The sequence below is a fragment of the Oncorhynchus masou genome, chromosome 28 (genome assembly GCF_036934945.1).
Source record: "Oncorhynchus masou masou isolate Uvic2021 chromosome 28, UVic_Omas_1.1, whole genome shotgun sequence".
NCBI classification, from domain to species: Eukaryota; Metazoa; Chordata; class Actinopteri; order Salmoniformes; family Salmonidae; genus Oncorhynchus; species Oncorhynchus masou.
This window is the reverse complement of record NC_088239.1, coordinates 51,838,844-51,851,415: the sequence shown is the minus strand read 5'-3', so window position 1 is coordinate 51,851,415 and position 12,572 is coordinate 51,838,844. Positions and strand designations below refer to the sequence as shown.

Sequence of the window (12,572 nt, the reverse complement as noted above, 5' to 3'; positions counted from 1 at the left end):
AATCTGTGCCCTATCTCGCCAATAGACATGACACAGACTGAAAGAAAGAACAACATACAGAACAACGAGAGTATTCCATACCTGGTTTGGTGTTGAAAGAATAGATTAGTTAGCAGAAAGCCCTGGTTCTCACAAGGCTCAGCCAACCTAGACCATTCATCATGTTTCATACAGATATCCAGACCATCCATCATGTTTAATACAGATACCCAGACCATTCATCACGTTTAATACAGATACCCAGACCATTCATCATGTTTAATACAGATACCCAGACCATCCATCATGTTTAATACAGATACCCAGACCATCCATCAATTTCTAATACAGATACCCAGACCATCCATCATATATAATACAGATACCCAGACCATTCATCATGTTTAATACAGATACCCAGACCATCCATCATGTTTAATACAGATACCCAGACCATCCATCATGTATAATACAGATACCCAGACCATCCATCATGTATAATACAGATACCCAGACCATCCATCATGTATAATACAGATACCCAGACCATCCATCATGTATAATACAGATACCCAGACCATCCATCATGTATAATACAGATACCCAGACCATCCATCATGTTTAATACAGATACCCAGACCATCCATCATGTTTAATACAGATACCCAGACCATCCATCATGTTTAATACAGATACCCAGACCATCCATCATGTTTAATACAGATACCCATATCCTGAATAAACAACTCAGGACCAAAGTGTTGATGAAGCAGACATTGATCCACCAGGCCTCTGGGATAGCATCTACATCCAATATTTCTCAAGTGACTTTATTTAATTCGGCTGACATGAGTCGCGTGTGTCTTTGCATTGCTCAGCTGAAGTGTAACCGCCTGGAGGATTCTAATTAGTATTACCTAGTTAGACCCTCTTCCCAGTTCCCTGAGAGACTCACATAGCGCATATTATTTATGCCTGAGCATATTGTTGGAATGACCTGCTACGCTGGCAGGTAGCCTAACAGTTAAGATTGTTGGGCCAGTAACCAAAAGGCCAAAGGTTTGAATCCCTGAGCCGACTCGGTGTAAAATCTGTCTGTGCCCTTGAACAAGGCACTTAACCCTAATTTGTCCTGTAAGTCACTCTGGATATGAGTGTCTGGTAAATGACTAAGTGTGAGTGTCTGTAAGTCCACATCCATCACGGCAACTCCTTACATTTACCATATGAGACTGAGTCATCCCACCATTTAGAGTAGATTTGGATATTGAAGTGCACAAAAACTGGTTAGTAGGAATTAGTCTATATCCACTGAAACACTATAACTTTTACTCCCAGGCTCTCTATGCTGATTTATGGGGGTAGATGAAGGGGAATGTGTATTCTATGTGGTTGGACAGATTTCAAGATTCCCTCGACATTTGCATTTATCACTCACCACCCACCCCCAGACGCTTTAGGTGTTGTGCGAAAAGTGTCTGGTAAACGTTCACCACATTTCTTTCCAAATCAAGTTTTTAGTAGTGACAGAAATTTTCATCCCCCACTTTCCCATTTCAAGATAGGTTGCGTACCTTCAGAGCATTAAGTCGTGCCAGGCTTTTCCCAGGGAGAAATAATTGGGAGGGACAAAGAAGACCAATGCTTATGACCACTTACCTTCTGTCCACCAGGAGAGCAGCTACACTGAACATAGCCATTAGCCTCAATGGGTCTAAAATGACCCTGACAGACAGTAGTAGTGTGGTAGAGATTAAAGGAGAGGATGAGAAAGGGTGAAGGTAAAGAAATAAATCAATGAGTCCGCTAAGGTCTTTACTGGGGTTGCAATCACCACAGCCAGGAAGAGTTTTAAGTGACCAGAATGAACTCAACTACCAGAGTTTAAAAGCAACACTTACACAGTACACAAATACACATGCTAACCAATATCCTGAATACAAATTCACATGAATGCTGATGTGCGCTGAAATAGGGAATAGGGGTTGCATGAAGAGAGCTCCTCTGGCTGAGAAATTAGTTGACGTCATGCTATCTGTGCTGTCGCGGCCCGCTCTGTAAATCTCTGGATTTGTGGCGGCAGGTCTTGAAATGGATGTTGTCATAACTTAGCCTGTATGATCTCAACCCAGAGCTGTTTAAACTGACACTAAATCACAGGTGATGGTCTCGCCCTATTTCACTGAATGGATTGTTTGTTCAGAGCTTTTGAAGCTGATAAAGATCTGTCTTTAGTTCTGGCCTACCATCTCAGCTTTATACACCATTGTTTGAGGATATTTTACCGTAGACTCTACAGCCCTATTCCTCAATAGATAACATAGATTGTCATATAATGAGAATGAGTGCCCATAGACATCCATATTAAAAAGAGGATTATTTCCTATAGGAAAGAACAGCTATGAAAGGCAATCAGCCAGAGCAGCTGTTAAATGTTAACATAACCATAACCAATATTTTTTTTTATCATGAGAGGGCCGTAAACAATACCAAGTAATGCTTATACTGCCAGAAAGATTGAATTGCTGAGGTGTAGTCACTTTTGAGGACAGAAGCTCAAGAACACAGTACAAATATGAAAATGTGAAAATCGTATGATTTTTTTCTCCCTATTCAACAAAATAGGGCTTGAAATTATTGAAGTGCTTTCTAGTTATATTTGTTTATACTAATTGCTCAGAGAAAGACATTTGTTTCAGAAGTAATAAAAACACGGTGGGGTTCCAAATTATTGACACAAAATGTTAGTATTTGGTCCCATATTCCTAGTATGCAATGATAATGGTGAGATGTTAGCATAAATACTTCTAAATAACAAACTGGCTTTATTTACAAACTAGTAACAATGTCTCACCGCATGGCCTTTTTCTCACTCATTTTACGTTATTCGAAAACAAAATCTCCGAAATAATGTTATTTTTTAAACAAAGCGATTATTATTATTATTCATTTAGAATTATATAAAAGCCCATTGGATATTTTCACAGATTTATGATTAACCCTGTTGTAACGGCATTCAGAGGTGAAAGAAGGATCGGACCAAAGCGCAACGTGGTAAGTGTTCATCTTTCTTTTAATGAAACTGAACACTTCAAAAACAAAACAACAAATTGAAAACTGAAACAGTTCTATCTGGTGCAGACACACAAAGACTGAAAATAACCACCCACAAAACACAAAGGAAAACAGGCTACCTAAATATGGTTCTTAATCAGGGACAACAATAGACAGCTGCCTCAGAACCATATCAGGCCAAACACAGAAATAGAAAAACGAACATAGACTGCCCACCCCAATACACACCCGGACCATGCTAAAAAAGACAAACAAAGGAATAAAGGTCAGAACGTGACAGTACCCCCCCCCCCCCCCAAGGTGCGGATTCCGGCCGCAAAACCTGAACCTATAGGGGAGAGTCTGGGTGGGCGTCTGTCCGCGGTGGCGGCTCTGGCGTGGGACGTGGACCCCACTTCACCACAGTTTTTGTCCGCCTCCTCAACCGCCCCCATGGCCTATTCTGAGCGGCGACCCTCGCCACCGACCTCAGACTGGTGACCCTCGCTACGGGTCCCGAATGGACGGGAGACACCGGCAGCTCCGGAGTGAAGGATGGCTCCGGCGGCTCCTGGCTGACTGACGGCTCTGGCGGCACCTGGCTGGCTGACGGCTCTGGAGGCTCCTGGCTGGCTGATGGCTCTGGAGGCTCCTGGTTGGCTGACGGCTCTGGAGGCTCCTGGCTGGCCGACGGCTCTGGCGGCTCCTGGCTGACTGACGGCTCTGGTGGCTCCTGGCTGGCTGGCGGCTCCTGGCTGGCTGGCGGCTCTGACGGCTCCTGACGGCTCCTGGCAGCTCCTGGCGGCTCCTGGCTGACTGGCGGTTCTGGCGGCTCCTGGCTGACTAGCGGCTCCTGGCTGACTGGCGGCTCCTGGCTGACTGGCAGCTCTGGCAGCTCCTGGCAGACTGGCAGCTCAGGACAGACGGGAGACTCTGGCGGCTCAGGACAGACGGAAGGCTCTGGCAGCGCTGGGCAGGAGGAAGGCTCTGGCAGCGCTGGACAGGCGGGAGCACCTGTTGGGAGGAGACGGAGAGACAGCCTGGTGCGGGGGGCTGCCACCAGAGGGCTGGTGCGTGGAGGTGACACTGGATAGACCGGACCGTGCAGGCGCTCTGGAGCTCTTGAGCCTGCCCAACTTTACCTGGTTGAATGCACCCCGTAGCCCAGCCAGTGCGGCGAGGTGGAATAGCCCGCACTGGGCTGTGCTGGCAAACCGGGGACACCATGCGTAAGGCTGGTGCCATGTAAGCCAGCCCGAGGAGACGCACTGGAGAACAGATGCGTAGCGCCGGCTTCATGGCACCTGGCTCGATGCCCACTCAGCCCGGCCGATACGAGGAGCTGGAATGTACCGCACCGGGCTATGCACACGCACCGGGGACACCGTGCGCTCCACCGCATAACACGGTGCCTGCCCGGTCCCTCTCGCTCTCCGGTAAGGTCTCCTACCTGAACTCGCCACACTCCCCGTGTGCTCCCCCCAATACATTTTTGGGGCTGCCTCACGGGCTTCCTTGCCAGCCGTGTTCCCTCAAAGCACTGGCTCCCTTTAGCTGCTGCCTCCACTCTCCTGGCTGCCTCCACCTGTTCCCATGGGAGGCGATCCCTTCCAGCCAGGTTCTCCTCCCATGTGTAGCAACCCTTGCCGTCCAGAATGTCCTCCCATGTCCATTCCTCCTTACAGCGCTGCTCCTGCTGCTGCTGCTGCTGCTGCTGCTGCTGCTGCTGCCTGTTACCACGCTGCTTGGCCCTTTTTTGGTGGGTGGTTCTGTAACGGCATTCAGAGGTGGAAGAAGGATCGGACCAAAGCGCAGCGTGGTAAGTGTTCATCTTTCTTTTAATGAAACTGAACACTTCAAAAGCAAAACAACAAAGTGAAAACCGAAACAGTTCTATCTGGTGCAGACACACAAAGACTGAAAATAACCACCCACAAAACACAAAGGAAAACAAAGGAAAACAGGCTACCTAAATATGGTTCTCAATCAGGGACAACGATAGACTGCCTCTGATTGAGAACCATATCAGGCCAAACACAGACTAACACAGACTGCCCACCCCAACACACGCCCTGACATGCTAAATAAAGACAAAACAAAGGAATAAAGGTCAGATCGTGACACCTGTTATTAGCAGGACAATATATCATGGCTCCCGAGTGGCGCACAATGGTTTTGCCTTGCAGTTCTCCAGCTGTATCCACTTAAAGCACGTGAGGTTCAAGGCACAAGGACAGGGGGCACCTCTCTGTATTTTGATACTTTGTGGACGGGGGCTCCGGAGTGGCTCAGCTGTCTAAGTCACCACATCGCAATACAAAATGTGTTGCTACAGATAACCGTGCCTTCAACTATTTTAGCACTGTTTTGCACTGCTGGTCTTGATAAATCAATGAGATTTTTATGTTCACTGGATCTCTGTTTGAATATTGGTTAAACTACAATTATAAAATTAGGGTGTATAAATGTTATGCTCTTAGTGCAACCGTTACTTAACTAGGCAAGTCAGTTAAGAACAAATTTTTGTTTACAAGGACAGCCTAGTCCTTCCTCCGCGTCATGGAATTGAACACCGATCTCCCACATGCCCGCACAACACGTAGATTCTTTACTCCCGACTGTCACGTTATACAGTGCCTTATTTTCCGATCTATCCTAATGGAAACGCAGAGGGTTAGAAACACCATAATTTGAATCAAATTAATTTAAGCAAAACTTCTTTAAATCAGTCCCATATACTATGTTCTTACAAAAAAGGTTTTAAATTCTCTAGTACAGGCACTATTGAAGTGGCTGCTGCCAGCACACTGACTCAACTCCAGCCACTTTAATAATGGGAATTGATGGAAATTGATGTAAAGTATATCACTAGCCACTTTAAACAATGCTACTTAATATAATGTTTACATACCCTACATTATTCATCTCGTGTATATGTATATACTGTACTCTATATCATCTACTGCATTTTGCCATCTTTATGTAATACATGTATCACTAGCCACTTTAAACTATGCCACTTTGTTTACATACCCTACATTACTAATCTCATATGTATATACTGTACTCGATACCATCTACTGCATCTTGCCTATGCCGTTCTGTACCATCACTCATTCATATCTTTATGTACATATTCTTTATCCCTTTACACTTGTGTGTGTATAAAGTAGTAGTTGTGGAATTGTTAGGTTAGATTACTCGTTGGTTATTACTGCATTGTCGGAACTAGAAGCACAAGCATTTCGCTACACTCGCATTAACATCTGCTAACCATGTGTATGTGACAAATAAATTGGATTTGATTTGACGGCTATCAAATGCTTCTCAAAGATGCCCTCTGGTGGTGAAACTAGCACTAACTAGCATTAATGTTACCAGTAGTTGGCACTTAAATAATGTGCCATAGAATTCTGCGGCACCATGCAAGCTGTGCCGCAGTATGCTGCAACTTTAAAAGGACGAACCACTGTAGTACATCCTCCCAGCGAACAGCAGAAATATTGGTTGTGTTTCAGATTGTTGTGCCCAATAGAAATGAATCGTAAATAATGTATTGTGTAATTTTGTAGTCACTTTTATTGTAAATAAGAATATAATATGTTTCTAAACACTGCTACATTAATGTGAATGCTACCATGATGCTACCAATCCTCAATGAATCGTGAATAAGGATGAGTGAGAAGAGGGTCAAAGATCATACCCCCAAGACATGCTAACATCTCACCATCTCTCGCCATTCAAATGGCTGATGACTCGATATAATTTTAGCTTTAAGCACAAAGGGATTTCATCCCTCTGTGACCAAGAGAAAGTGGTCTTGTTTCAATTTGACAAAATTATTTGGTAGTTCTTCATATTGTGAGCTCTAAATCCATCTGAGAACATTACAGCGAGATGAGTCCACTTTATCTGTAATCGCTAGGCTCCTTTTCATATGCAGTATTGCAAGCGGAGCTGCAAGGTTCACAGCCAGAGAAAATCGATCATTTGTCTGGCTATGCCAGAAAATGTGACATGTCGCTCCTTATGTAAATGAGGTGTCAGATTTCACATACTGCATCTCAGCTGAAAGCGGAGAGCGGCATGAGATGAGGGACAACCAGAGCTTTCACGGAGTTCACAGCAATTGATGTTGCGCCGTTCACAGAGAGCTCTGTACACAAAAATGTTGTCCGGAACCGGTTCAGAACTGCTCAAAGTCCCCTACATAAGGGACTTAACCAGCTAATATCTTTACGAAGGGGACTCCATTCTCATTTAGGTTCCTGTGCTGCATAATCAAATCCCTCTTGCTGGAGTGGATAGATGGATATCCCTCGCTCATTTGCTGTTAAATGAGACCTAATACAGGAAAAGCTCAGTGTTCTTGAGATGCATCTTGCTTATTATGCAGACAGAATCTGGCTGCCTTTGAAGTCCTTTGTTTATGTTGTAGAAACTGCAGGTCCGAGTAAAATGATACTGCTGGCCACAGGCAAAGTGGGTACATGAAATTAGAACAAGAGAGAAGACATTTGTAGTTATTTTATCTTTTCATGGTAACGGGCAGTGAGAAAGGTTGGTTGTGCCCATAAGTCTGAACCAAGCGGAGTCCTAGGCCTGTGGGTGGCATTCTGCCCACCTTGCTAGGAGGCAGTGGATTTGGATGGCGGTCTGAGACCGTCTCTGCTTCTCAGCCTCATTAAAACAATAGTACAGAGAATATTGCCCTACACCACCCACACGCCCCGTCGCAGTCAAACTGGAACAGGCTCTTTCTTTCCTTTATTTATCTCTCTCTCTCTCACTCTTTCGCTCTCTCGCTCTTTCTCTGTACTCTCTTTTTCTCTCTTCCTATCCCCCCTTCGCTCTACTCCCCCTTCTCTCTTTCCTATCTCTTTCCGCCCACACAATGAGGAGAGAAAGCAGGCTGCTCCAGCAGGAACTGGGAAATACCCACATCCTCTGAGCCCTCAAGCTGCCAAAATACAGAACAACACAAAACGAAAGTTGATGCATGGCTCTGTTGGCTCAGAAAGTGTAGCCTACATCTTGCAGATCTTGCACAAAGCAAAAGCCCCAGAGCCACTCTGCTGAGGAGAGCTAGGGAGAGACAGATGGGGCTCCCTGGCATTTAGAGGGGAGAGTGAAGGAGCAACCAGTCAATGCCAATGACGTTAATTACCATATAGAGGTGGTGTAGAGTACACCTTATATTTCTGTGGGGAAATCAGCTTGCCATTCTAATCCTTAGGGGTTGTTCGAGAGAAAAGGGTAGCAAGATAAAAATAGATCTTACAACATACAGAGCAAAATAACCTGAAACAGCCCAGACTGGGATTGCAGAGGAAGGGAGAGCGGGATGGATGGTGATCGAGGGAAGGAGGGAAAGCGAGAGTAGGAAGTAGAGAGAGGGAGTTGAATTATAGCCCACTCGAGGAATCAATAACTTCACAAATCTGAGCTCCAGTTAGCTGCTGCAGGCCTTTCCCTGGCTGCTCCAGAGCAGAGAGGCTGACAGATGTGAGGACCACAGGCAGCCCATTTATGAAGCTCCTGCTCCCACACAACCTTGGAGCAGGAGGGGAGAGGAGAGGAGGTTCAAATCCCAGGCAAACAGGACTGACTAAGAGGAGATGGGGTTCAGACCCCAGGCAAACAGGACTGACTAAGAGGAGATGGGGTTCAAACCCCAGGCAAACAGGACTGACTAAGAGAAGATGGGGTTCAAACCCCAGGCAAACAGGACTGACTAAGAGGAGATGGGGTTCAAACCCCAGGCAAACAGGACTGGCTAAGAGGAGAGGGGGTTCAAACCCCAGGCAAACAGGACTGACTAAGAGGAGAGGGGGTTCAAACCCCAGGCAAACAGGACTGACTAAGAGGAGAGGGGGTTCAAACCCCAGGCAAACAGGACTGACTAAGAGGAGATGGGGTTCAAACCCCAGGCAAACAGGACTGACTAAGAGGAGAGGGGGTTCAAACCCCAGGCAAACAGGACTGACTAAGAGGAGATGGGGTTCAAACCCCAGGCAAACAGGACTGGCTAAAAAGAGAGAAGGGCTAATGTATACACGTCTGGAGTGTAACCTAGTACATCCTCCCAGCGAACTACAGAAATGCTGTGTGTGTATGTAAATCTCTCTCCATTCCCACATTGTCATTGTCAATTGTTTTAAAGACTTCCTCCCCCTGACTTCCTCCTACTGTAATGTCCTACTGGAGGCTAGAGAAAGGAGCTCAACCCTCTCCCCAAATCCATAACATATTCTTCCATGGCACATCTAGAGTCCTGCACTCCTGTGCCACCTCCGCACGGTACAGCTGCCTCGGAGCTTTCAAATGAATTTTTAATCAGACTATGTCAGGGAGCAGGTTTTTGTTTAGTGCTTCTATTCTGCCTAGTCTCAGAGCTAGTGAGGGATATGATTATTCACCATGACAGTGTCAAAGGTCCAGTAGCATCACACTTGGAACTCTCCATACACTTGGAACTCTCCATACACTTGGAACTCTCCATACACTTGGAACTCTCCATACACTTTTATTTTTTATTTCACTAGTCCAGTCATTTGAAGGTTGGTATGATCATTAAATGCCATATTCTTAATTTGCCATCACCACAGATCCCTTCCTCTTTTAAAACATATTGCTCTTCTACTATATGCAGAGATAGAGTTGAGTAAATCATGTTCTCTGTAGTGCCAGTTTGATGCCTCTTTGCCCACTGATAGCTCTGTGGAAAAGGGACAGTATAGCCAATGTCAGCCGTGCCCTGTGGAAAGTGACATTTGGCATTTTTTGGGCTGTTCTGAAGGAAGAAGGGAGGAAGAGAGAGAGAAACACACACAAATATATGACATTCACCAAAAACACTTCTCAAAACAATTCTCCCAGTTCCCTTATAATCTGTTTTTACTGCCTGGTTGCAGTGGGACCTCTGATCCCATGTCAAGTTAAACAACATCCATAGTTCCCCATAACAGGGCTCTCTGTACATCGATAAAGACAGGATCATTAAGTTAAGATAATTTGTTTTTGCACGCTAGAGGATACCTAACTGCCAATATAGGATGCTTGGTCTCAGCTTTGTTATCATGTATACTAAATGGCTATTCTGTGCTCTGTGCTTTTCAATTCTATTCTCTGTGTAGTTTCTAACAGTCTCTGGTCTTTCCTTTCACAGTCTTAAAACCACACTGAAGAAGAAACTGACCAACGATGTGGTCAACCTGTCTGGCATCCCTCTGTCTGGCCGAGACATCCACCGGGTGGCCTTCTACCTCCGAAGTAACGGCGACTCTGTGTCGGCCGTGGACCTCAGCTTCACCGAGCTGCAGGATGAGAGCCTGCGCCTGCTGCTACCCCACCTGGGCTCCATGCCCAAACTCACCACCCTGGCCATCAACGGCAACCGTCTGACGGTGGGCGTGCTGAAGGACCTGACGGAGATGGTGAAGAACCCCCTGCAGTTCCCCAGCCTGGCCTGGGTGGACCTGGGCAACAACGTGGACATCTTCACCGTGCCACAGCCTCTCCTAGTGGCCCTGCGCAGACGCTTCGGCCTCCGGAGTAGCCTGCCCACAATCTATGAGTACAGTGAGGTGCAGGCCTATAGTAGTTATACCCTGGAGACCTCTATTGAAGAACCCAGCCTGTATGAAGAGGAGGAGGGGGGAAAGAGGGAGGAGGAGGAAGGAGAAGAGGATGAGGATAAGCTGGAGCTGGAGGCGTGGGGTGTTGGGGAGAAGCTTGGGGGGAAGGTTGTATCCACGAATGTGGCTCTGCACTACTGTGAGAGGTGAATGGTCAGAGCCATTGTGTATTGACAAATCTTTGTACCCTACTATACCCTCACCTTGCCCTGAGTGCTGCCTCCTGTGTCAGCATGCGTCATCATGACAGGAGAAGCTTGGGGTCACCAATTTCATAAAACACCCACTAGGAGAAAACACTGTGTTGTGTTGTCCCTTTGTATGTTCCGATTACAGAGAGCTAAAGACAGTTTCAGGAAAATGTACAGTTATTTTGTTGGTACAGACATTGTTATCCTAGGAACTGCAGTGACGTTGTTACTGTGTCGTCCTCCGAATGTCATTATTTATGAGCAAAGGAATCTTAAACAACAGGAACAAGACAGATTAGATTTCACCTGACTGTTTTGGCTTTCTAATGTCAAGTACTTTTTTTCTTATGTATTTGAGGTACTTTCATGTAGCACATGCCGACTGGATCACACAGTGGGAGGGTTTGTTTGCATAAATATGCTGCTGTGTTTTATTGCACAACACACAACATTGACTAAACACTGATTTCAGAACAGATGGTTTTAATTCACCAGAATCCCATTCATCAAAGAAGAGTTTTTATTTTCCAAGTAGAGCAGCTCTGATGAGGATGTGAACCTCTGAGTGAGCCTCAGCCGGCGAGTTCTGGGTCGGGCTGCCCTGGGCTGGGAGCTGGGGAGAGAACACACAGTCTGTCTGTCTGTCTGGGAGGGTTTGGGCAGCTGATGAACTGATTGCCTCCTCTGTCAGGTCGTGTTAGTGGTGACCAGAGACAGATGCTGAGGAGATTAACCATTTTTCTCAAAGCAAAACGGAATGATCTCTCGAGTGCATCGTCCACCGTCGGTTATATGGAAGATTATATTTATGAATCGTACCATAAATAAATAAGATGTGCCCTATTTGTTCAAATGAAAGGCAAAAATATTGCTGTTTGCACACATAAATGGACAGAATTGTGAATATGAGGATCAGAAGAAGCATGTTACAGGTGTCCATCGCCTGTTCTCTTTAGATGTTCTGTTCAGTGTTTATTTTGAGCATTATTTTGTATCTTTTTTTTTAACTGACATGACTGTTTACTGCAGCTCAACAATAGTCTGCAGAGATCAAGTTTTAAATAAATTATTTATAGTGTGTGTGTGTACTTGTTTGTGCACTCGTGTGGTTGTCTATGTCTGTCTGTGTGCAGTTGTGTGGGTGTGGATGTATGTGTTTGTGAGTGCTCTGGACATACCTGTTGTCCTCTAGAAACTGTTGTTTACTCGTTCGCACTTTAAATACAAGTACAAGTCAATGCCTGTTTAGACTGGCTCTATCCAGTCACAACTCTCTAAATGAATGTCCACTAGAATGGATTGATCTTCATCCAAACCGCTATAGTCACTATGGCTTCCAACATACTGCATTTGTCTCTGCTTCCCACCTCAATCTACTCTCCAGTAACATATTATAGAATACATGTTATGACTGTCCTTGCTTACTGTAACAAAATAAATACATGTCACAGTTCCATGCATGTGGTCATTGTTGTTGTTTGTTGTTGAACTGTATAAACTGACGTCATCTCCCACCAGGCAAGAACATACACCAAGAAGTTGAACACTCATATTCTGTGCATAGGGCAGTGGTGACATCATCTTTTTTTAAATTGGGGGGGCTTGCCTGTTTTGCATGTTATTTTGGCATTAATACGTGTCACATATCAGTTTGCAAAAAATGTGGGGGATCATTGAGTTAATAAAGCCACATGCCAACAGGCAGCTCCAA

General features: G+C 45.4%; 1 protein-coding gene across 1 annotated transcript in view; it reads left to right on the top strand.

Moving 5' to 3' along the window:
• Positions 1-12,306, top strand: part of lrrc75bb (leucine rich repeat containing 75Bb) — a 60,070-nt gene extending 47,764 nt beyond the window's left edge. Inside the window, exon 4 of the mRNA XM_064942508.1 lies at positions 10,202-12,306. Coding sequence (XP_064798580.1) covers positions 10,202-10,820 — 619 coding nt within the window. The 3' untranslated portion in view covers positions 10,821-12,306. The remainder of the gene's footprint in view (positions 1-10,201) is intronic.
• Positions 12,307-12,572: the final 266 nt, after the last annotated feature.